This window comes from Anarhichas minor, unplaced genomic scaffold (assembly GCF_050575085.1).
Source record: "Anarhichas minor isolate MPS153535 unplaced genomic scaffold, ASM5057508v1 ptg000074l, whole genome shotgun sequence".
NCBI classification, from domain to species: domain Eukaryota; kingdom Metazoa; phylum Chordata; class Actinopteri; order Perciformes; family Anarhichadidae; genus Anarhichas; species Anarhichas minor.
In genome coordinates, this window is record NW_027466520.1 from 6,727,162 (window position 1) to 6,747,668 (window position 20,507).

The 20,507-nt window shown below is 43.2% G+C and overlaps 2 protein-coding genes across 2 annotated transcripts; one reads left to right on the forward strand and one right to left on the reverse strand.

The window, feature by feature from the left end:
- Positions 1–4,931: 4,931 nt before the first annotated feature.
- Positions 4,932–6,456, forward strand: LOC142937790 (chymotrypsin-like elastase family member 1). The gene is made up of 4 exons (XM_076080879.1): positions 4,932–5,059; positions 5,302–5,438; positions 5,764–5,909; positions 6,229–6,456. Exons 1-4 carry the CDS (start codon positions 4,932–4,934, stop codon positions 6,400–6,402), a joined length of 585 nt encoding a protein of 194 aa, XP_075936994.1. The 3' UTR covers positions 6,403–6,456.
- A 935-nt stretch (positions 6,457–7,391) lies between these two features.
- Positions 7,392–19,961, reverse strand: csrnp1b (cysteine-serine-rich nuclear protein 1b). The gene is made up of 5 exons (XM_076080585.1): positions 19,674–19,961; positions 13,275–13,467; positions 11,159–11,418; positions 10,761–11,057; positions 7,392–10,639 (listed from the first exon to the last, which is right to left on the reverse strand). Exons 2-5 carry the CDS (start codon positions 13,447–13,449, stop codon positions 9,671–9,673), a joined length of 1,701 nt encoding a protein of 566 aa, XP_075936700.1. The 5' UTR covers positions 13,450–13,467; positions 19,674–19,961; the 3' UTR covers positions 7,392–9,670.
- Positions 19,962–20,507: the final 546 nt, after the last annotated feature.

Here is a 20,507-nt window from a genome sequence, read left to right on the forward strand (position 1 = left end):
AGAATGTTGTAGTGCGCGGTGCCCCCCACACGCTTTCTCAATTTTTAATTTTTAATCAATAAAAAAAATATTTTAATTTTTTTTTCTTTTTCTTAATTAAAAATCATTTTTTATTTAATTTATTCACAATTATTTCTTATCAAAATGTTTTAATTTATCAAGAAACAAGAAGTAATAAATAAATAAGAGGCCTTTTGTTTGAAACGAACAAAAGTGGAACAAGGGGCTCTCAGCTGTGGATGCGCGAACTGAGAGGACCCTTGCCGGCGACGGACAGACCCGAGCTGCCGTCGGAGTGACCACGGATCCACGGCACCTGTGCCCCGCTGTCCGGTCACTCCCTGTGAGCGCCCCTGATTGCAACGAGAGGCTGCGAGAAGGGGGAGAAAGGCGAAGTTCAGGTCTCTCTCTATGTGAATCGCTCACCTGGCCTAATGGGAGAGCGTGGCCGATAGCTCACCCCTCCCTGATTTGCCTCAATGCCTCCGCTTAAAGAGAACCTCGGACCGGTAGCTGATTTGCACTAAATGGTATCTTTGCAATTTACTTAGTTTTAGTGGCATTTCTAAACATGAGACTGCCTATTAAAATAATAGGCAATAATAATTGTTCTTCACAATATAATATTGAACTAGAAAATGCATTTCCTGCTGAAAATGCATTGGAATGCTGAAAGCTGAAATTAATTGTAAAACAATTGCTGAAAATTAAGAAATGGGAGACTACCCGTCTGAAAAATGTTGAAGCCTGAAAGCATTTAAACTGCACTGCTGAAACCCTTCTAGTTGAAATGTCTAACTATGGTGTCTGTAGCTGAAAGTATGAGGAAGAAGAAGGCTTTGAAAGTTGAAGAAGTTTAACAGGATTAGAAGATTTTCTCCATAGAAATCCCATTAAAAAAAATTGCAAATAGCTTAATGTTTCAAAGAATTTAAAGATTACAAATATGAAAAGTCATATCACCCCTCTCCTGAAAGAGCTGAACATTTTGATATTCCAATGGTTTCTGTGGCTTAAAAAATGTCAGCAGTAGTGATATTTGTAGTAGAAGTATCATTAGTAGTAGAAGTATTAGTATTTAGAAGAAGTAGTAGTATCAGTAGTAGTAGTAGTAATAGCTGTAGTAGTGGTCGTAGTATTTAATATAACAGTAGTAGAAGTAGTAGTAATAGTAATAGCAGTATTTGAAGTAGCAGTAATAGCAGTAGTAGTAGCAGTGGTGTATAAAGTACTCAAAAGCCATACTTGAGTAAAAGTAAAGATACCTTACTGGAAAACTACTCCAGTAAAAGTGGCTTAAAAAATGTCAGCAGTAGTGATATTTGTAGTAGAAGTATCATTAGTAGTAGAAGTATTAGTATTTAGAAGAAGTAGTAGTATCAGTAGCTTCACAGACAGCTTGCGCAAAGCTGGGAAGGATTTCCCAAATGCTGCGCTCTCGCGGCTCCTGTCAATCCTATGGTGTGGTGGCTAGCTATAGCTAACGTTAGCCAACTAGTGCTGCACAACTGTCAACACATCCTCAGCTCACTAACTCGCTAGCGATCCACGGGTGTTGGTCTTCGTCACCACCGTCGTTTGTTGCGGGAGTAGCACGTGCTTCCATTTCTGCTTCCGTCATGAAATCAGTCATCGTAGAGTGGAATTCTACTAATGTAGTCGCTCGCTATCTAGCATCCTGGGCACCACTGGGAATCAAAACACCGCGGCTTTGAGAGCACTTGTTTGCAATTGCGCATTAACGTGATTAACCAACGATTTAACTTGCAAGCTAGGACCACTGATTCGCCAAACCTGCTTGCTTGCAGTCTCTGTTCCACCACAGTCCCCGACGCTGGTCTCATGATTCATTTTGTTTCTAAAGATAGATTTGATTTTGTAGCGAGTAACGAAGGTTTCAGGGGAAATGTATCGGAGTAAAAGTATCAGTTTTCTTTGCAAAATGTAGTGAAGTAAAAGTAAAAGTCAACAGAAATATAAGTAGTAAAGTAAAGTACAGATATCCAAAAAAACGACTTAAGTACAGTAACGAAGTATTTCTACTTCGTTACTATACACCACTGAGTAGTAGTACTAGTAGCAGTCGTACTAATAGCTGTAGTAGTATTAGTACTGGTAGTAGCATGAATAGCAGTAGTAATAGTAGCAGTTGTAGTATAAGTAATAGTAGTAGTGGTAGTAATAGCAGTAGTAGTAGTAATACTATTGATGGTAGCAGTAATAGCAGTAGTAATAGTAGCAACAGAAAAAGTTGTAGTAGAAGAAGTCGTAGTAGTAATACTAGAAATATTAGCAGCAGTAGTAGTAGTTGTCGCAGTATTAGTAAGAGCATTCATTATTTCAACAAAAAAGCCTAATTTTGAGCTTAATGTTTAAATACAGTTAATCCATGGGGCTTTTATTTTTGAAAGGGTGGGGCTGGGTGGGGGAGAGAGGAGGAGGAGACAGAATCATAATGTTTGACACATAAACAGAGGTTATTAAATGACAGGCTTCATCACAAGCATTTCAGTTATATTTCACTCTGTGGGGCTTTTATTTTGAAATGGGGTGGGGGGAGAAGGGGAGAAGAGATGGACTCATAAAGTTAGATAAACACAAACAGGTTATTAAATGTCAGGCTTCATCATAAGCATTTCAGTTAGAATTCATTTTGTGGGGCTTTTATTTCCTCTAAAGATCTCTAAGAACCTGAATGACTGTATGAGAGAGAGAGAGAGAGAGAGAGAGAGAGAGAGAGAGAGAGAGAGAGAGGAGTGCGTGTGTCTGTAATCCGCATCACTAATTAGCTTAATCAGAAACACCTGTGTCCTTGCAGCCTTTTCATGGAGATAAAACAGGGAAACAACTCTCAAACAAATCCTCAAAACTCCCATAACCGTAGCTCCTATTGCTCCGATATTAATAAATGAGAGGAAGGATGAGTTGAAGAACAGATCCTGTAAAAATTGTGTCTGTAGTGTACAAAATGTGGCTGAACTGGCGATCTAGAAATGGGGTACCGTGTTCCGTGGAAGATGTTTTTGAAGCAAAATTTAACATTGGTCTCTATAGAGCAGAAAGTTGGTTTTCCTCTCAATTACAGGCTTCTGTGCCAAATGTGTAAATCTGTGGGATTCCAAAGTAATTTGTCTACGACAAGGACAAGATTAGCTACTTTTACATCCAGAAATTATGCATGAAGAGTGAAGATTGTGGACACAGTGGCAAAATACAAATGTTTTTTTCACAAGAATCTCAAGCTGCTCTTCACTCTAGCGGTGACATCACGCACTCTAAACTGCGCAATACACACCCATTATAAAGTCAGAAAAGGACTGAAAAAATCATAAAAGTTCAAATGGGACAGTTCAAAAAGTATAAAAGATATCAAAAAGCTGAATTTTGCGGCAATAGATCAGGATTTTCTCAAAATTTGAAAGTTAAAATGGTGTCTGTAGCTGAAGGTATGAGGAAGTAGAAGGATTTGAAAGTTGAAAAAGTTTAAGAGGATTTAAAAATATTCTCCATAGACATCCTATTCAAAATAAAAATTGCAAAAAGCTTAATAATTCAAAAAGTTTAAAGATTAGAAATATGAAGAGATATAGCAGACATGAGCTGAAAGAGCTGAACATTTTGATAGTTAAACGGTTTCTGTAGCTTAAAAAATGTGGAAGGAGTTAAGTAGCAAAAAGCGTATGGAAGAAATATAAAATAAGGAGGAATAAAGATTCGAAGAACAATAGTTGGAACGCTTAACAGCATTCCAACAATAACATCATATACTGTTAGCGGGCTGTGGAGCATATTTTGCTGTTCAGTGGCTGTGGATCAGTTTGAACAGTTATCTGTAGGAAAATGTATGTTTGCTCTTTTTGGAGGGCTTAGATAGATGAATTTGGCTGTGTGTGAATGCACCTGCTCTTTTCCCACAATGATAAGAAAAAAGTATGAGCGCTTGTTTTTAAAGTTTCCTAAAAAATAAAAATGCAACTACAATGATTATATAATTAAATGGATTTTGAGAGATTTATATGGTTTCTGACTACCTGTATATAAACATTTTTCCAATCTTTTCCCTCTTTTCCCACAACACACGGCACGTAACACCTCACTACAACATGACATTGCTCATTCGATCTGGAATTATTGGCATGGATTTATGATGTTGGCAGGTAACTTAACGGTGGCATAATACTTTCTGAAGGTCGTCCAGTCTCAAACTGATATAAATAGTGAAAAGCAAACCGTCTGGTCCACAGTGCTCCAACATGATTTGGCTTGCGGCTTTTCTGTCCTGCATTGGTAAGTTTTTCAAGAAATATACAGACATGCTTTTCAATAGACCTTTTCAGTGCTATTACTGTCACCAATGGACTCTCTTTTCATGCTTATCTCTGCACCAAAGGGCTGATTTGTGCTGAAACACCCTTCAACCATAATGTGCACAATGAGAGGGTCATAGGAGGCCATGATGCCAAACCCAACACCTGGAAATGGCAGGTGAAAATGCACTACTTTAAACAACAATTTCCTTTACAGTGGTTCTATACAAGTATGGTCCTTTTTGTGATAATACGATCCAGTGAATTTCTTATTTCTTATTGAGCAAATAGGCTCAGCATTGCGCTGCTAGACCTCATCATACTGAGGAATGATGTGTATTTGTTCTCTGTTTTCTCTCAGGCTTCTATCCAGTATGATTCATACAATGAAGGTTCATTCTACCACATCTGTGGAGGCTCTATCGTTGATAGGTTCTACATTCTGACTGCAGCTCACTGTATCCTCAGGTTGGGTCTCTCACTGTCCTCATTGACATCAATACACATTCAACAGAATGCACTGAATAGCCAGGAACAAACGCCGCCAATCCTGTTCTGCCTATTCCTTGTCCGCTGGACACATGATAAGCATAGTGTGTCTTTATTTCTTACTTTCCTCTCAGCATGGATCCTAGTGTGTACCGTGTGGTGGTGGGTGAGTATAACCTGTATGAGGATGACGGCAGTGAGCAGTTCATCCGTGTGAATATGATTGTTGTCCATCCTGGCTGGAATGGAGACCTTGGCAAAGGGTAAAATGAAAACAAGTCAGACCACTTCTCTTACTTTAGCCACTCAAAAGCACACTTGTATTGACAGCAGTGGCCCACGGGGATAGTTTCAGGGGCGGGGGGCATCACTAGTATTCACATTTACAACTGGGAGCAATCCTGTATTACCACTTTCCTATGGCCACAGAACTTCATTGCTTTGCACAAGTAGATGGAAACAAAACTACGGTATCTCATCCCCTTTTTGTTTTTTTGTCGATCAGAAATGATGTTGCTCTCTTGAGACTGGCTAATCCTGTGTACGGCAACGGCTACGTGGCCATCGGCGAACTTCCCCGCCCTAACGAGATGCTACCTCATGGGTTCACCTGTTACGTCACCGGCTGGGGACTTATCAACTGTGAGAACACACTCATACTACCGTACTATTGAGTATGCCAGAAAAAAAACTGTATGTCTCAATACATAGTATGTTAAATGCAGCACAGGATGTCCTATTGCTTCTGGACGCATTTTGCAGTATGTAAGCCAGCATGCTTTTCTTGTTATTCTGACCCACTTTCCTCTGTGCAGCAGATATAAGAGCAAGGGGGTGAAAGTTCAAGAAGCAGTGTTATGAGGAAGTAGTATGTCCCAATTGAATGCACACTGCAAGCAACAGCACTTTGTTAGGGCAGCTGCAGTATGAAAAGATTCATAAACTCCCTCTTCTCCTCTTTTTACAGACGGAGGAAGCGTGCCTGCCATCCTGCAGGTGGCTCCCATCCCCGTGGTGGAGCATGCAGTCTGCTCCCAGCCTGGCTGGTGGGGCAGCGTTGCTCTGAAAACCATGGTGTGTGCCGGAGGGGATGGAGTCATATCAGGTTGCCAGGTAAAGCAAACACATGTGTGCATACTGTTTTGATCTCCATTAATGCAAGACCATGACCATACAAAATGTTCTTTTTTTGTGGATTATTTTTCAATTTTTTCTAATTTAACGGAACACTTTAAGCGACTCAAATGGTCAGTGATCCTGCACTAGTGGCAACTCATTGATCATTCTGACAACAATGCCACCCAGTGGATCTCTGTCTAAGTAAAAGCTGTATCAAACAGGTTGAGTAAGAGGCAACGTCCTACTTCTCATCCTACGGTCTTCAAGCTGGACCCTCTCTTCTTGTGTCTGTTCTTGTTGCTACCTGTCCCAGGGCGACTCCGGAGGTCCCCTGAGCTGTTTCACAGACGGAGCCTGGAGAGTCCACGGTGTTGTCAGTTACGGTCCAATCGGCATGTGCAACCAAGTGACAAAACCCACAGTCTTCACCAGAGTCTCTTCCTTCCAAGACTGGATCTATTCAGTGAGCCTCCTAATACCTTTATGACAGGATCCTGAAAATGTTACCACTTCATCTGCATATTTTAGTTGCCTGACTTTTATTTTCTTTGTATGTTTTTGTCCAGGTTACACAATAGAAGTCACTGTGTATCCTGTCAAATGGAACGTGGGAAATAAAATCAATCAGCATCTCAGTCATATGTTTACGTGCAGTACATCTTTTCTTGTAGTTCTGAATTTAGCCAAAGGGTGGCAACAGTGGTTAATGTTTAGATTAAATTATATGCTTGCAATAACCTACTTTGGTTACAACCAGTCTGCAAATAGGTCCACATTTAAAGGGCCACAGTTTAAGGGTCATTTGGGCCAACAGAAGAAGTCATAGTGAAAACCCTGATTTTCTAACCTCCCAATCTGCAACCCCAGTAGATGAAACATTCTTAGCGATGTTTTGATGGATGATTAAGAAGAACGACCAAAGGGACTGGACTTATATTAGGTTTAAGTGGCAAAGCAGCATAGAGGTAAAGCCTTTTTTAATGTAGTCAGATCAAAGAGAACCAAAAATAATTCTTGTAAGATCTACCTAAAGACTTAACAATAACCACATTTTCTTAATGGTGGCCAAATGTGAGCTATATGCAGTCACTGGCCCGACATTTCCGTCTTGTCTGGGATCTCTGGCCATATGTTTGTGGTGGTAGTCATGCAGGAGACTACAGCATGACATCACACGCAGTGTTTTTCTCTCAACCATAGAGACCAAAAGCCACAGATGAATTCCAGTGGTTTATACAAAAGAAATCCCAAAGAATGTCAATGCATTGAGCACGAACAACACACTGCCTATAATGCTATAGAAAATATACTGATTTTAGTATAAGAACATGAAATCACTGAACATGTTTTCAGTTAGGAAGTCTACATAAAATATGCATAAGATAAATCAAAGAGCTGTATGAGCTTATTTGTTTATCCTCTAAACTGCATAAAGGTTTCACTGTATAACAAATCAGCATATGACAAACAACAGCATTTAGAAAATGTTTTTTTTATTATTATTTGGAGGGACAGGCTGTCAAAATGGCTTAGATGAAAGAAACTGTTTTGTTTTTTTTAACAGCAGGTTAAAGTGTGAATATGTAAAAAATAAAGCAGCTTTGTTTGCTCTGCAGGACCATTCAAGCAGAAATATGTACAACACAAAAGGCGAAAAGTAAGACACGTTCTTTGAAAAAAACAAAACAAAAAAAGCTGTACTGTAATACATTACACTGATAAACACTCACTGTTGCCATTTCTTCATGAGAATTGATGTTTTATACAAGAGAAACAAACGTTTGCTTGCAAAAATCAGTGCCCTCTTCTTGGCGTAAGAACATATATCGGATGGATTTCAAAGTAATTAAAAAAGGCAAAAAGCGAATAATACATTTCCAACGTGCGCTCAGCACTTTTTCAAAGTATACAATTAATCAGAACAAGTTTTAACAAACAGGACCTGCATGCATAATTTCTAAAGGGTCCAGAAAGGCTGTTGAAACAGCTGTAGAAAGGGTGAGATATGTACATCAACTCTCTAGTGTCCTCAACTGTTCACACTGGTGACAGAATCACCTTTGAAAGGTCTTGTTCTATTATGAATGAGGCAACGCTTCATTTTGTTAGGGTTTGTATATGTGCAATAAAAAGTGTATAATATATGCAGTTTTTATGCACAAAAAACCCTTTACATGTGATATTCAGTACATAATGTAACCCAAGTCACAGATTTCCAAGCAATTCAGAATACAATCAAATTGATCTTTGCAATTTACTTAGTTTTAGTGGCATTTCTAAACATGAGACTGCCTATTAAAAATACTTCAGAATGCTAGAGAGCGATAACCTTCATAAGTATACATTTCTCTATAATTCATATATTACAAAGTTTGTCCCAGATTGAAAATTACTCATTTTGCTTTCTTAATAAAATATTCAATTTCTAAGTGATTAGAATTCTTTTTTTCAACCTACATAAATTAGTTACAAAATATTAGTGTCATTTTCTATGGTTACATTATAGGCAGTGATACAATAGACCCATAATTTAGTTTCAGTGATTTGGGAGATTCCACAGTTTTCAGTCCCAAAGCTTAAATGGAAGCACTCTGCACACACCATTGGCAGGCATGGCTCCCCTGATAAGCAGGCACATCCAGTAAACTTCACAACACCCCATTTTTATTGCCAAAATGTCTAAAATTAAATAGCTAATGAAATGATGATGTAATAAGTTATTTAAAAAAAATGTTAAATGTAAAAGAGAATAGATATTAAATACTTTCTGATGGACTTGTGGTCCCATTTCCCAAAGCAATGACTTTACGCGAAATGGAAAGAAAGGAAGGAAGATTGCACTTTTAGCTGAAAATATCAAACCACAGTGCTTCTTGAGTGAAAGTAGGCTTTTATCTGAAATAAATAGAATAAAATCATGAAGGAAATAATTTAAAACAAAAGCAATAAAGACAATAAAAGCTACAGCATTAAATGGTATGAGCATTATTTCTAGTTACCCAGCTCATAAATAAGAAACTCCATAATTTAGCGTTTAACTGTTGAATCGATCCCATACAACCACAACAATGCCTATTCATACATAACTATTTTCACAGATAAAGTGCTGATCGAGGAGCTTTTAGAGGGATTCTTTTTTGTACCATATAAGACCCTTGGGAGAGAGATCTTGAGGAGAATGAGTCCACTAGCTTCAGGAATCAACACAGGGAGGACCCTATACTCAAGTCATCTGGGTGTAAGCCCAAAGGGAAAACATGAACAGGACTTCGTTGTGATTTGTCTCAGGTTTCATATGAAGGCCATCACAGCAATGGTCACCATACATTGCCTCCAAAAGCTAGAAAGCTAGAAAAGAAATTCCCTGAGGTGCACATTCAGCTGTGTTGAGATTCCCAACCTGGCCCCGGTTAAGGTTGATTCCTGTTTAGCATATGGTTGCTGATCTTGGTTTGGTTAAAAGAGCTTTCTTAGGAACTGACAGCCATCATTGGTTTCTATAGGCCTGGTCAAATTGATCTCTGTTTTGCATCTTTTCACTTTCAAGACTAGCTGCCATCTCACACAGCAATAATCCCAAACAGCTTTGCTAACGTTTTGAAGGCAAGTGTGGAATTTGAACATTTATTAGGCAAGAGGGAAATCACAGCTTCCTCCAAATATCACGTTGACATTAACTTCTTATGTGCATGTTCGGTCCCGTCCAAAACTCCTGTCTTTTTTTTCTTGCACTGTCCACACATTTTCACGTTTTGTCAAACTTTCACAGACTCCATCACAGACAATTTCATGGCTTCCTCCAACAGCTGATTGTCTGTAAATGTGGCAGGGGGTTCTGGAACGGATTCTGAAAGGCCAATCAGCGACTCCAGGAGGCAGGTCCCGGGGTCGCTCGCCGGAGGGAGGCTGGGGTAACTAGGAAACTGAAACTGAAAAAAGTTGTCCATGTGTTCATACTCCTTGAGGGAGTTGTAGAGCGAGCTGGGCCCCAAGCAGGGGAAACCATCAAAGAACTCCAGGTCGGACTCCGAGGAGAGACTCAGGTCCATGTTGTAACTCGCCGAGCGGTCGACGGTTGGGGAGGGCGTGCGTGGCACACTACTGCTATGGAACAGGCCGTTTCCCTGGTTGGCGTTCTCGTCCAAAAGTTCTGAGATGGCTGTGACTCGATTGTCTGTGTGATCGTCTAACAGTGCGGAATCTATATTGTCATTCTCGTCAGCAAAGTCCACCATGCTGAAGCTACTAAAAGCCTCCATGCATGGCTGCTGTTGTTCTTGCCGTTGATCTGGGCAGCAAATACCTTTACAGTCCCCACCGCCCCTGCTACTTCTTGAGCCGTTCTCTGTGTCGCTGAAACTCAAAATACGGCTCAGGCCTTTCTCATCCACATCCAGCTGGGTGCGATGCTCACACCGGCTCTCGCCTGCCTCAGAGTCCTCACTCTGACCAGAAGAGTCTGATAAGTCCGTCATATCGCTGCTGCAACTGTGCTCTCCAGCTGCCGCCAGTTCTGAACTAAAGGGGAAAGAGGCTGGCAAGGTGGTTGTGTTCTCCTCCTCCTCCTCTGTGCTCGACTGCTCCTCCAGCCTCTTCTCCAGCTCCAGCTTCATGATAGTATGGATGTAATGCGTCTGTACCCTAGTGGAGTTGAACTCAATGCGACCTTCTGTGTTCCCGCAGCCGTCCTTGGTACAGCCACATGGGAACGAGGAATGATCCATCTGTGGGGAGCAGAAGGAAGGAGTTAAATTACTTGAGAAATGCGGATGAGAAGTCCCAATCGTATTGTGATTTGGAGCCCTTGTTGTTGAACCACAGTTTAGGTTTTTTTTTTTGGCTTACCTGACATTTGATGCCGGCCAGGCTGCAGCTACATGTCTCAGGCTCGCAAAAGCCCTGGCAGTCGCAACCGCAGTTCTCCCTGGAGATTCTCAGCTCATGCAGCTGCCGCTTCTCCTCCTTGTCGATCTTCTTCACACCGGCGGCTTTGAGCAGTGCGTAGCGGCGTTTAGGCGGATAAGGCTGGAGGAAATAGCCCTCGTCCAAATTGACCCCACTGATGTCGATGTCCTGCTCGGGGATGTCGTCCACCGTTAGGCGCTCCGCCTCCTCATTCTCCTGGGTTCCATTCTTAGTCAGCTGGAGAGACATCAAATGAGTGATTGTTGCATTGAACTTGTGCATCAGAATTTAGGGATTTTTACAAATGATCTGACACGCTTGAGGGCAACTTTGCTCACCTTCAATTTGAGAGCCTCCAGCTTTTCCTCCCTGAGTCTGTTGAGGAATTTTTCCCTGCGTAGGAGCCGCTGCTCCACAGCAAACTCAGCAAGCGTATACGTGCGTAGCACGCTGTGTCGCTGCATCATGCCCAGAGTGCATCCTCCACGACTGGGAACACTGGTGAAGCCTTGGCACCGAGGGAAGAAGAACACCGTCACCTGGTCAAAGGTCACGTTGCCCCGTCGTGCTCTCTTGGATTTCTTAAGGATGGATGTTGCTGTAGATGAAGAAAGATTAGATTTAGAATACAGCTTTTCCAAGAAGGGGAGTGGTGTTTTAAACAGACGGTTATTAGTGCATTCTTTTGAACAGCCTCAATTGCTTTTATGTGCCACTAGATGGCATAATGCCACGCCATGTGAAGTCTTAAACTGTGTGCAAACCCTTCTGAACAGACTGTAAAAGGACACCCCTCTGATTCATTGCCCTATCCTCAACCAAGCCTTATCATGTACCCAATTAAAAGACTCTGCTAACAGGAGTTCAACACATTTTACTTCCTGTAAAGTGAAACCTAAACTAACAAGAAACCACTCGGTCTCGTTTCTACTCGTCCTACTGTGCGACAGAAACCACCCAGCCCTGGAATTTCCCTGTGGTGGCCAAAACACAGGAGGAAGCAGGTCTGCCAGGATCACAAACGGGTGAGTAAATGCTCGGGGCTTCCGGAAGAGGCGGAGGATGGAAGTGTAGCTCTCAGGACAGGAATAAAAATTGCCCAGCCTGGTCTCCCTGCAAGCTGACAATCCCCACAAATGGCCCAGAAACTGAGGAGTCAAAGGTCCTTTTTCTGTTAAAAACATTCAGGACTCAAAGCAACCAGCCATCTTTCTATCCTCAGACAAATACAATAAAACCATATGGGAATCAAAGTGGAACCATATGTGGGAACAGTTATTCAAGCTTTATTGTAAATTACACTTCCTCTGCCGAGGAATATTAAACATTACTTTTGAGCCTTTAAGACAAGCAACTTTTTCCTCTACAGATTTTTTTTGGATCACAGAAAAGGATGCAAATACCGACATGTGTTGAGCATTACACCTTGTAGTGGGGAATTCCTTATAGATTCCCATTTTGTCAGCCAGCTCTCCCTCCTGGAGACACACCCTGAACCACTGCCCTCAAATGGAAAAATCGGTGTACTTGGTGCAATAATTGAAGCTCAGGGGAAGAAAACCAACCTTTTACCCCAATGCAGGTACAGACAATAGTCTTACTATGTCATCTACATCTGCCGCTTGGGGAAATACAGATGAAACAAACTGCCAGTTCCAGCTTCCCATCCATCAAATCCAGTCAGGCTTATAACACCAGCAGGAGACAAATGATACCTTCTCCTCTGCCTCTAAATGGCTTTGCTGGCTGTTTTCCCCCCCTTCACCTCACAATGGCAGGCAACTTTCTGTCCAACACAAACACCGGATTATAATGGTTTGCACAATCTGCTTCTCTAGATGTGTCTGCATGCCTTCCTTTCTTGATTGTCCTACCCCCCTTTTTCCGTATCCCTTCACCCAGCCTCTTTCAGCACCTGTGCTGGGTGCATGCCCGGGATTCAGACAAGGCTCTATGTGTTCCCAGCCTTGGCAACCTGCCACGCTTCTCCTCCTGGCTCCCTGCCCCGCCGTGCTGGAAACCTCACAACTGTTTGCCCTTCTCCCCTACCACCCCTCTCCAACCCGGCCGGTCCCCTAAAGGCCAGCAGACGTACCCAGGTCCAGACAGAAACACCCTGAAGGTGCTCGACCAACATCTTTCAGGGAAAGGTGAGGCTCTGTCTGTCAAAAGGCTCTGGGAAGAAGGTGGAGACAGCCACTGCACAATGCGATTAGCCATTTAGCAGCTTCAGGGCATAAAATCAAAAGGGGTATTCATTGCAGATGTCTGAAATCATTTCGGTGAACTGTTTCATGGGCTGCCAGCTGCCTAAATTCCTTAACTCTACCCCATTTTTATGGGTTTGTTATCAGAGCCTCTGCGGAGCAGTATAGACAAGGCGAAAGAACGCATTAAAAAGCATGTAACATCAGCTCTTTCTATGATTTACTGTTGCTAGACGAGAACACTCACTGTTGAAATTTGTTGCTGGGGAGCTGGGGTTGCTGGGAGTGGAATCCAGGGTGTCCGAGTAGCAGCTCTCCCCCTCCGAGTCCAAGCCTGAGCAGGCAGAGGAGAAGGAGGAGGGTGAGAAGTAGCATGGGTCCTCATCCACCTCCTCAAACTTCCTCTTGAGCAGCCCACTCATGGCGTTAGCGCGAACAATCTGCAGGAAAGAGCAGAGGGAGAGGTTATTAGCAAATTCTTCACACTTTTTTTAACAGCTTTGAAGTTTTTTTCTTATGAATGGTACAGTACCAATGAATAAACAATATCCGTATGTTGCATGGAAGCTATTGTACACACACAGGCCATTTACAGCGTTATTGGTACAAGTGGGTCCTGTGCTGGGCCGCGTGAGACCGTATGCATCCCAATCTCGTGCTGCACTCAGCTGAGAGTGGAAGTTAGCCATGGCACAGGAAGCAATCAATCAGGCCTATTCGCATAAGGCAACAATTACTGGACCCTTCGCCCTCTTCCAAATCCCATCAGCTCAGCAAATGCATTGATTAGAGAGAAGGACCAAGGACAGAGGTGACCAAATCATTCAGCCATACACATTTAATTTCAATCACTCCCTTTAGGCAGCACCATCAAATACGAGGGCCAAAGCCAGGGCCATTTGCCTCTTGTCCTGTTTGATGTGTTCGCATGGCAGTCATAGTAAATATGTACAGCTATGCGTGTTCAAGATGTTTTGTTATGCAACTGCTGCATGCATTCTTTCAGAGCTCCCGTGAGAAGGCCTGCTGGTTCAGCGATAAAAACAATCAATCCTTTGAGAAAGATAGACAGGCAGGCCAGCGGAGACAAGGAAAAAAAGATGATCATGAGGAGAGAGAACGCCATTCACCCTCTAATCTTCAAAAACATTGCCTAATACCTGTAAAACCTCTTATGCACAAGCTCTGTTGATATCTTTAAATGTTAAATGTTTCAGCCAATGAATGATACTCTTATAGCTCAACCAAATCAACCTCAGCGCGTTCCAGGAAACAGACAGAAACCACTGCCATGAAGGATTAACATGTTGAACGAGACGGAAGGTTTACTGCTAGTGTGTTTTACGGTTATGGGATATAAACACGTTTACGTGGCTTTGACAAACAACAGACAACCTTCTTCACATCTTCTGGGAAGCGCAAGACGACGACTGCCAAGAGACTAGAGAGGTCATCATCACAGTCCGGGGGCCGAGCCCCTGCTAACTTAAAGGAGGGACGGAGGAGAAGGAAGTGAGAGGAGAAGGAAGACATGACTGGGCTCAACTCCAGCACAGACACTCCCTGCAATAATGCGGAATGGAAAAGGAAAGGCGGCTGTTACTTTACCCATAAAGAGATCATTTCACCATCACACTTTGAACTGTCTTTGGAATATTGGCCAAATCACTTACAGCTGTTGCAGCTCGAGCATGTAATTGATTTTTGGTTATTTTTGTACGCATGTTTATAAGGAAATGTCCTTTTCTGTTGCTTTTTTTGGCTTGGTACAATTGCAGATTAGAGATCTTTAAATTAGTTTAATTCCCAAACATGTAAATTATTAGCCTGATATTGGCTCAGATACACAGACACCAAGCTGTCATGCCAACAGGCTTATTTGTCACCACTACTCCTTAGAGGACAACTAAATGTGTCAAAGACAGAATATACGTAACTTTAACTCCATGTGTGACCTGCATGCCTGTCTTATCAGGATGTTATGTAAGTGTCAGCAATTCAAGGCCTAAGTATACAAGGTATACAAGGAGGAAGTCATTTTTTAGCACGCAACAGTGAGCAATTATGCAAAACCAGTCTTGCCTTTTGACAAGGATAAAAGAGAAGTCAGAGTCAAGGGCAAGAGGCTGACACCTTTGAATAGGCAGTGGGGGCAGCTTTGCAGCTCTATAGTGGGCTGTTGTTATTGCTGCAGTCAGATAGTGTTGTCCCCAGTGCACATATGATGAATGAATCACCTTGCAATAGGTCAAGCTGGCTCGTACTGTCTCTGCACGTACAAAAAGGCATCCTTTACATTGTGACCACCTCAGCGTTTCTTACATTCCCGAACCAATGAGAAAGCCAGTCGCTCAATTCCAATCCATCAATTTACTCGAGCAGTCAATAATCTCCAAATGCCTTTCACAGCTACTAATGTTACCGTATCATGGGATCTGCCTTGAAACAATTTAGAAACACCTGGGTGCAGCATCTGTTGCTTATCACTGATCAGACAACAAGTGTTCTAAACGCCACGCCGCAGCATGCACGTCCCAGTGCGAGGAAAGAGGGGCACACATGGGTTCACCTTGCATTTTTGCCATCACTCCCACCCCCAATTCCCTGTAAAAAAAAATAAAAATGAAAACAAAGCCACGAGGCATCCCCAAGGGAGTGCATAGCGCCAGCTAAGCAAAGTCTTTTTAATTAAAAGCTGCAGTGAGGCAGAAGGAGAGGAGAGGGAGAGAGGTGGGGGGGGGGGGGGGGGGGGGGGGGGGGCAGTGGTGTCAGAACTGGGTCATTGTCTCTTGACTGCAGTCTACCTGACACATTGATTTGTTAATCCTGTTCAACGGGCAGAAACAATGGCGAGAGGTTAATCCTGGCAAGGGGACGGCGTGTAGTCAATCTGGAGCTTCTCAGCCTGCTCTGCTGCTGCACCCACAGAACAAGGCCCAAAGAGCAGCGGATGGAACAAGGGACCGGGGGTAAAAAAAAGGACAACAATCGTGCAATTACTCATTTGCAAAAAAGCGTGAAGGGAACGGGGGGGGGGAAGATGAAAGAGAAGAATTCAGAGCCGGCTCCTCAAGAAAGCAGTGCCTGTGAATGTCTGCTCTAAGCGCAGAATGGATGTGATCGGACAGCCGAGCCAGAGAGAGGGTGCACAGCATGTTTTCAACGTGCGCTAAATTATGCATCACTGTCATTCCATCAAGCACACACAGGCAGGCAGATAAAGGACGCATCCGCTGAGGTGCTCCCTAGCCAGTTGTCACAGAGTTGGGAAGATAAATCTCTGGCGAGGAGATTTGTCACCAGAAGCACTACACAGCTCAAGTCAGACGCCGAACTATGTCAGTCGAATACGATTAACTTGATACATGCAGCTACAGGCTGTTAATATGAATTCAGAATCCCAATTCATTCCCATTTTGTCTGCAGACAGTTCCTCAAGTTCTTATCGAGGAATCTTAAATTATTCCAACTGAGGAGAATAAGTTTAGGTTTAATCCATTACTCATTAAGGACAGCAAATATGCAAATAACATTGCTGACACTTTACTTTAACAAGAGGATTCTAGGGTGGAACGTCCCCCAACTTTTCCCAATGCAACACACACAAGTTGACAAAAGGCATATATTTTACAAGAGACGTAATCAGAAGCACAAAAAAAACCAGGAAACCCATGATGAAATTTGTGTGTCCAGAAAAATCTTTAAAAGCCTTAAGGGGTCCAGCAGCATTTTTAAACTGCCCCTGCCTGCCCCCAAAGCCCAGCAGGACAACTCACAGTTGACTTTGCCCCCTTGCACTGCCTGTCCAGCCTCTTTGCCACTGAGTGGGTGGGAGTGACAAGTCGCACTAAACTTAGCCAGCCCAGAGCATTTACATGGCACACTAGCAACCCTGTGCAGTGCCTGAATTACTGACTGGCTGAGTTGAGTGCTCATAAAATGTGATAATGATGAACCTGGGAGTCTTCCTGTGTGTGTAGGAGCGTGTCCGGGCAGGCCGCCCCCCCCCCCCCCTCTAAGCTTCATTGTAATGCACCTCTCACTTCCAGCTCTGTCGCTGAGAAGACGGGGGTAATTGATCACAGCCATCAAGGTGACGGCGGGCTGGATTCCAGCGCATGTACAGCTGGGGGGAACACTGGCCTGTTTCTTAAACTCAGCTGTTGCTCAGAAGCGCTCCACCTGCTGGAACAAAGTAGGGAGGGCTCCTGTTTTCTCCTCTATGAGCCTGTTTGTTCTCACTGAAGCCCAAAGCCCGTTGTGACTGTGCCACAGAAACATTCTGTTCCGCTGCCCCAACCCGTGCACACTCTTGATTCCCAAACGGAGAGGTAGTGGGAGGAAGGAGAGAGGCTTGTACAAAACAAATAAATAATGTCATGTCTCCAAGCCGCAGGAATTCCATTCTGGCAGCGCCACTCTTGCTGTAATAGTGGGAGAAGAACACAGGCTCTATCTAACCCAGATGTGTTTTCCACTGCTAACCACTGGAAAGTCCTACTCCCATAAGGCAGCAGCGTGAGCTACCTCTCCTGGCCACACCTGCCAGGGTATTAGCTTGCACATGGACCTCACATGCCCTCAGCTGTCATTAATCTGTTATGCAGGCATGCAGGAGTCAGACTGTGTACTGCAACTGATTTGGTTTAGTTTACTCAAATTGTAAACCGAAAAGAGGGCTAAAAAATATGTAGCTGTGATTTTTTTTCTTCCTCTTGCATATTTGCATGGATCAGAAGCTGCTGTGTGTAACAAAAAGCACGGTTGAGAAAATCTCAAGAAAATTCCTTTTCATAACAGCAAACATTCAGCTTGGAGTGTGTGTGTTTGTGTGGAGGAAGAGAGGAGGTGGTTTTGGGTTCAGGGGTCGTGCTCCAGTCTGGGACACTTGCAGCATGGAATGCTGGGAGAGGACAAAGCAGATGGGAGCTCTCCAGTGTTGCGAGGGAGACCGTCAGCAGACTCCCTGCGCCCCCCCCCCCTCTCACGTCTCCAGGCACAAAAGCGTGGGGCCATCCTGCGTGACCAAAATGAGGCAGGCACATGCAACCTTGTCTGAACCCAGCACCGCTGCTGCTGCAGCCTCTCCCAGCTGGGGAGACAGACACTAAAAGTGTGTGCGAGCTTCCTGAGGTTGTGAAACGCACACTGCAGTGCACAGGAAGTGGCCATCCAGATCATCTATGCTGACAGCTGCAGGCCCACAAGGTTGGCGAGCACAGAATCATATGATGGAGAGGAGGGGAGTCAGGTGGTAGGGATGGTAATTACCATAGTTGAAATTCCTCCAAATATCATAAAGACCTTTTGTTGCTTTATGTTGTTTATGATTAACAGAAGCTATTCTTTTAGAGGGATCATGGTGTAAAATGTGAGCAATATTTTAAAATGATACTACACAAGAGGAGATGAAGAGTTATTCAACATCACTGCACATTCCTGGGAGATGAATACCACATGGAATGCACAGCATCAAGTGCTATACATCCCCTCTCTGTAAACAAAGGATCATTCAGCTCTCTGTAGCCTAATTCCAGAAAGAAATGATTCCAAAAAAGATCCGGGTGAGGTCGCGCTTGAGACGATGACATTGATTCAGTCGCTCTTTCAAAAAATACAGATAGAGTGTGGCTCTATAAAAATAAGAGCCCCAAATGATAGTGTCATTTACTAAACCATGCATTAATTACAGCTTCTGATGAGAATAATAATCTGGTAAATAAACAAACAGCGAGCGCACTCGCTGCTTTTCCAGGTATTGAATTTACACTAACATTTTTTTTTTTGCGTCAGAATTACTGGTATAAAGAAATATCCATATGCTGCTGAGGAGAAATATTCAAACAATGAAGACACTCAACATTCCCAATCCACACCTGGCTCACAGCGCAAACGTGCACGAGGTGAAATATAAATCAATCAATCCAAAACCAATCGTTAAATGTAGCCGAACGTGCAACGTCGTGAGGCCGTGGCATGTGACCCGATCATTCCTCATGATTAATGTTAATTCTAATGACAGCGGCGCTGTCAGCTGTGTGTGCTCAGATGTAGTGCCTTCAGGAGTCGCTCTAGTTACAAGAGGCGCACCAGCACCGCCGAGGTGAACAAGAACAACTCCGCACGGGCTGAATACACAAAGCCGACCTCATCAACAGTTCACACATTAATGAATCCACAGCCCGAAACCACACCGTAACGTAAAGCACAGCACTCCCGCTGTGAAGTTTCTAAATACCTGATTTATAAGCGGTTGATCCATTAATCAATAAGTGAATGAAGCGGATTGTTGGAATCTCGCCTAAATCAATACATTGTTTTATTCCTTTGCAAATCAGATAATGATCACCTGTGTGTGTAAACCAGCAGTGAAGCCCAATTAGTTCACTCACTTCAGCAAGCAGCCGACCATGTCAATATTTACAATAACGCTTTAAGTTAAACGACTAAAAGAAGTGTGTTCCAACAGAAATCCAGCCAACACACCATCAAGATTCAGCCGTAACAACACACTGTTACATTTAAAGGACTCCGACACAAGAGAAACACAATTCAAACTACTTGGCTCCCCTCCTCCGCTGAGGTTAAACACGTAAAATACGGCGTTCAATCAGCCGACATGCAGCTCTGTTCTGGGTCCACTCACCACCAATTCGAGTATCCGATCACCATTAGGGACAAAACAGCGTTGGGGTAGACAGCCGATGGGATAACAGTGGAAGTAATCCAAAATGGCACAAATAAATACAGCGCTTATCCCCGCATACAGACAGCTCTCGGTGCTATTGTCTGCGTCTCTCCGCCGCACGGGGCTCCGTACCAGCTGAAGCGCTTCCCTTGTCTGTAGCAGACTGCCGAGAAGCGCAGCCTTTTTCGTCAGTGGAAAACTCCCTCCTGGCGTCTGGTCTGACGCAGGCGGTGACACAGGGAGGCTGCCCACGCTGCTTCCTGCCCGTCCTCTTAGTGTGACTGTGACCGTATACCTGCAAGAGGAAATGCATATGGTCATCTATTGTATTAATATGATATTTATAATAAGATGTCTAATCATAAAATAGTAGTCCCTGAGCCATTAAATAGCCTCTGGTGGTGAGTTTGTGAACAGAGATATGTAGATAGGCAGACAGACAGGCAGGCAGACAGAGAGACAAGACAGACAGACACGCAGACAGGCAGACAGACAGACAGGCAGACAGAGAGATAAGAGATTAAATTAATACAATCTGAATACTGAACTAAAACTAAGACCATATTCCAACTATATACAAAATAAAGATTGATGTATTTGTTATGGGATCTAGCCAAGTACACAATAAAAACAAAATTGGACAAAAATGAAACAGACAGAAATGTAACAAAGCTGAAAACAGGGCTGATGTTTTGGAGACACCTGGTTTTAAAAGGACATAATAATACACTCTATATTGACTTGTAATGTTTTGTCTTAACTGACAGCAGGCGGGATTTGAGTCTCTTATCT

Coding starts and splice junctions, on each gene's coding strand:
- LOC142937790 (XM_076080879.1), top strand. CDS start 4,932: ATGGATCCTAGTGTGTACCGTGTGGTGGTGGGTGAGTATAACCTGTAT. Junction 5,060..5,301: donor AATGGAGACCTTGGCAAAGG/GTAAAATGAAAA, acceptor TTTGTCGATCAG/AAATGATGTTGCTCTCTTGA. Junction 5,439..5,763: donor CGGCTGGGGACTTATCAACT/GTGAGAACACAC, acceptor CTCTTTTTACAG/ACGGAGGAAGCGTGCCTGCC.
- csrnp1b (XM_076080585.1), bottom strand. CDS start 13,449: ATGAGTGGGCTGCTCAAGAGGAAGTTTGAGGAGGTGGATGAGGACCCA. Junction 11,058..11,158: donor TGGAGGCTCTCAAATTGAAG/GTGAGCAAAGTT, acceptor ATGTCTCTCCAG/CTGACTAAGAATGGAACCCA. Junction 10,640..10,760: donor TGGCCGGCATCAAATGTCAG/GTAAGCCAAAAA, acceptor TGCTCCCCACAG/ATGGATCATTCCTCGTTCCC.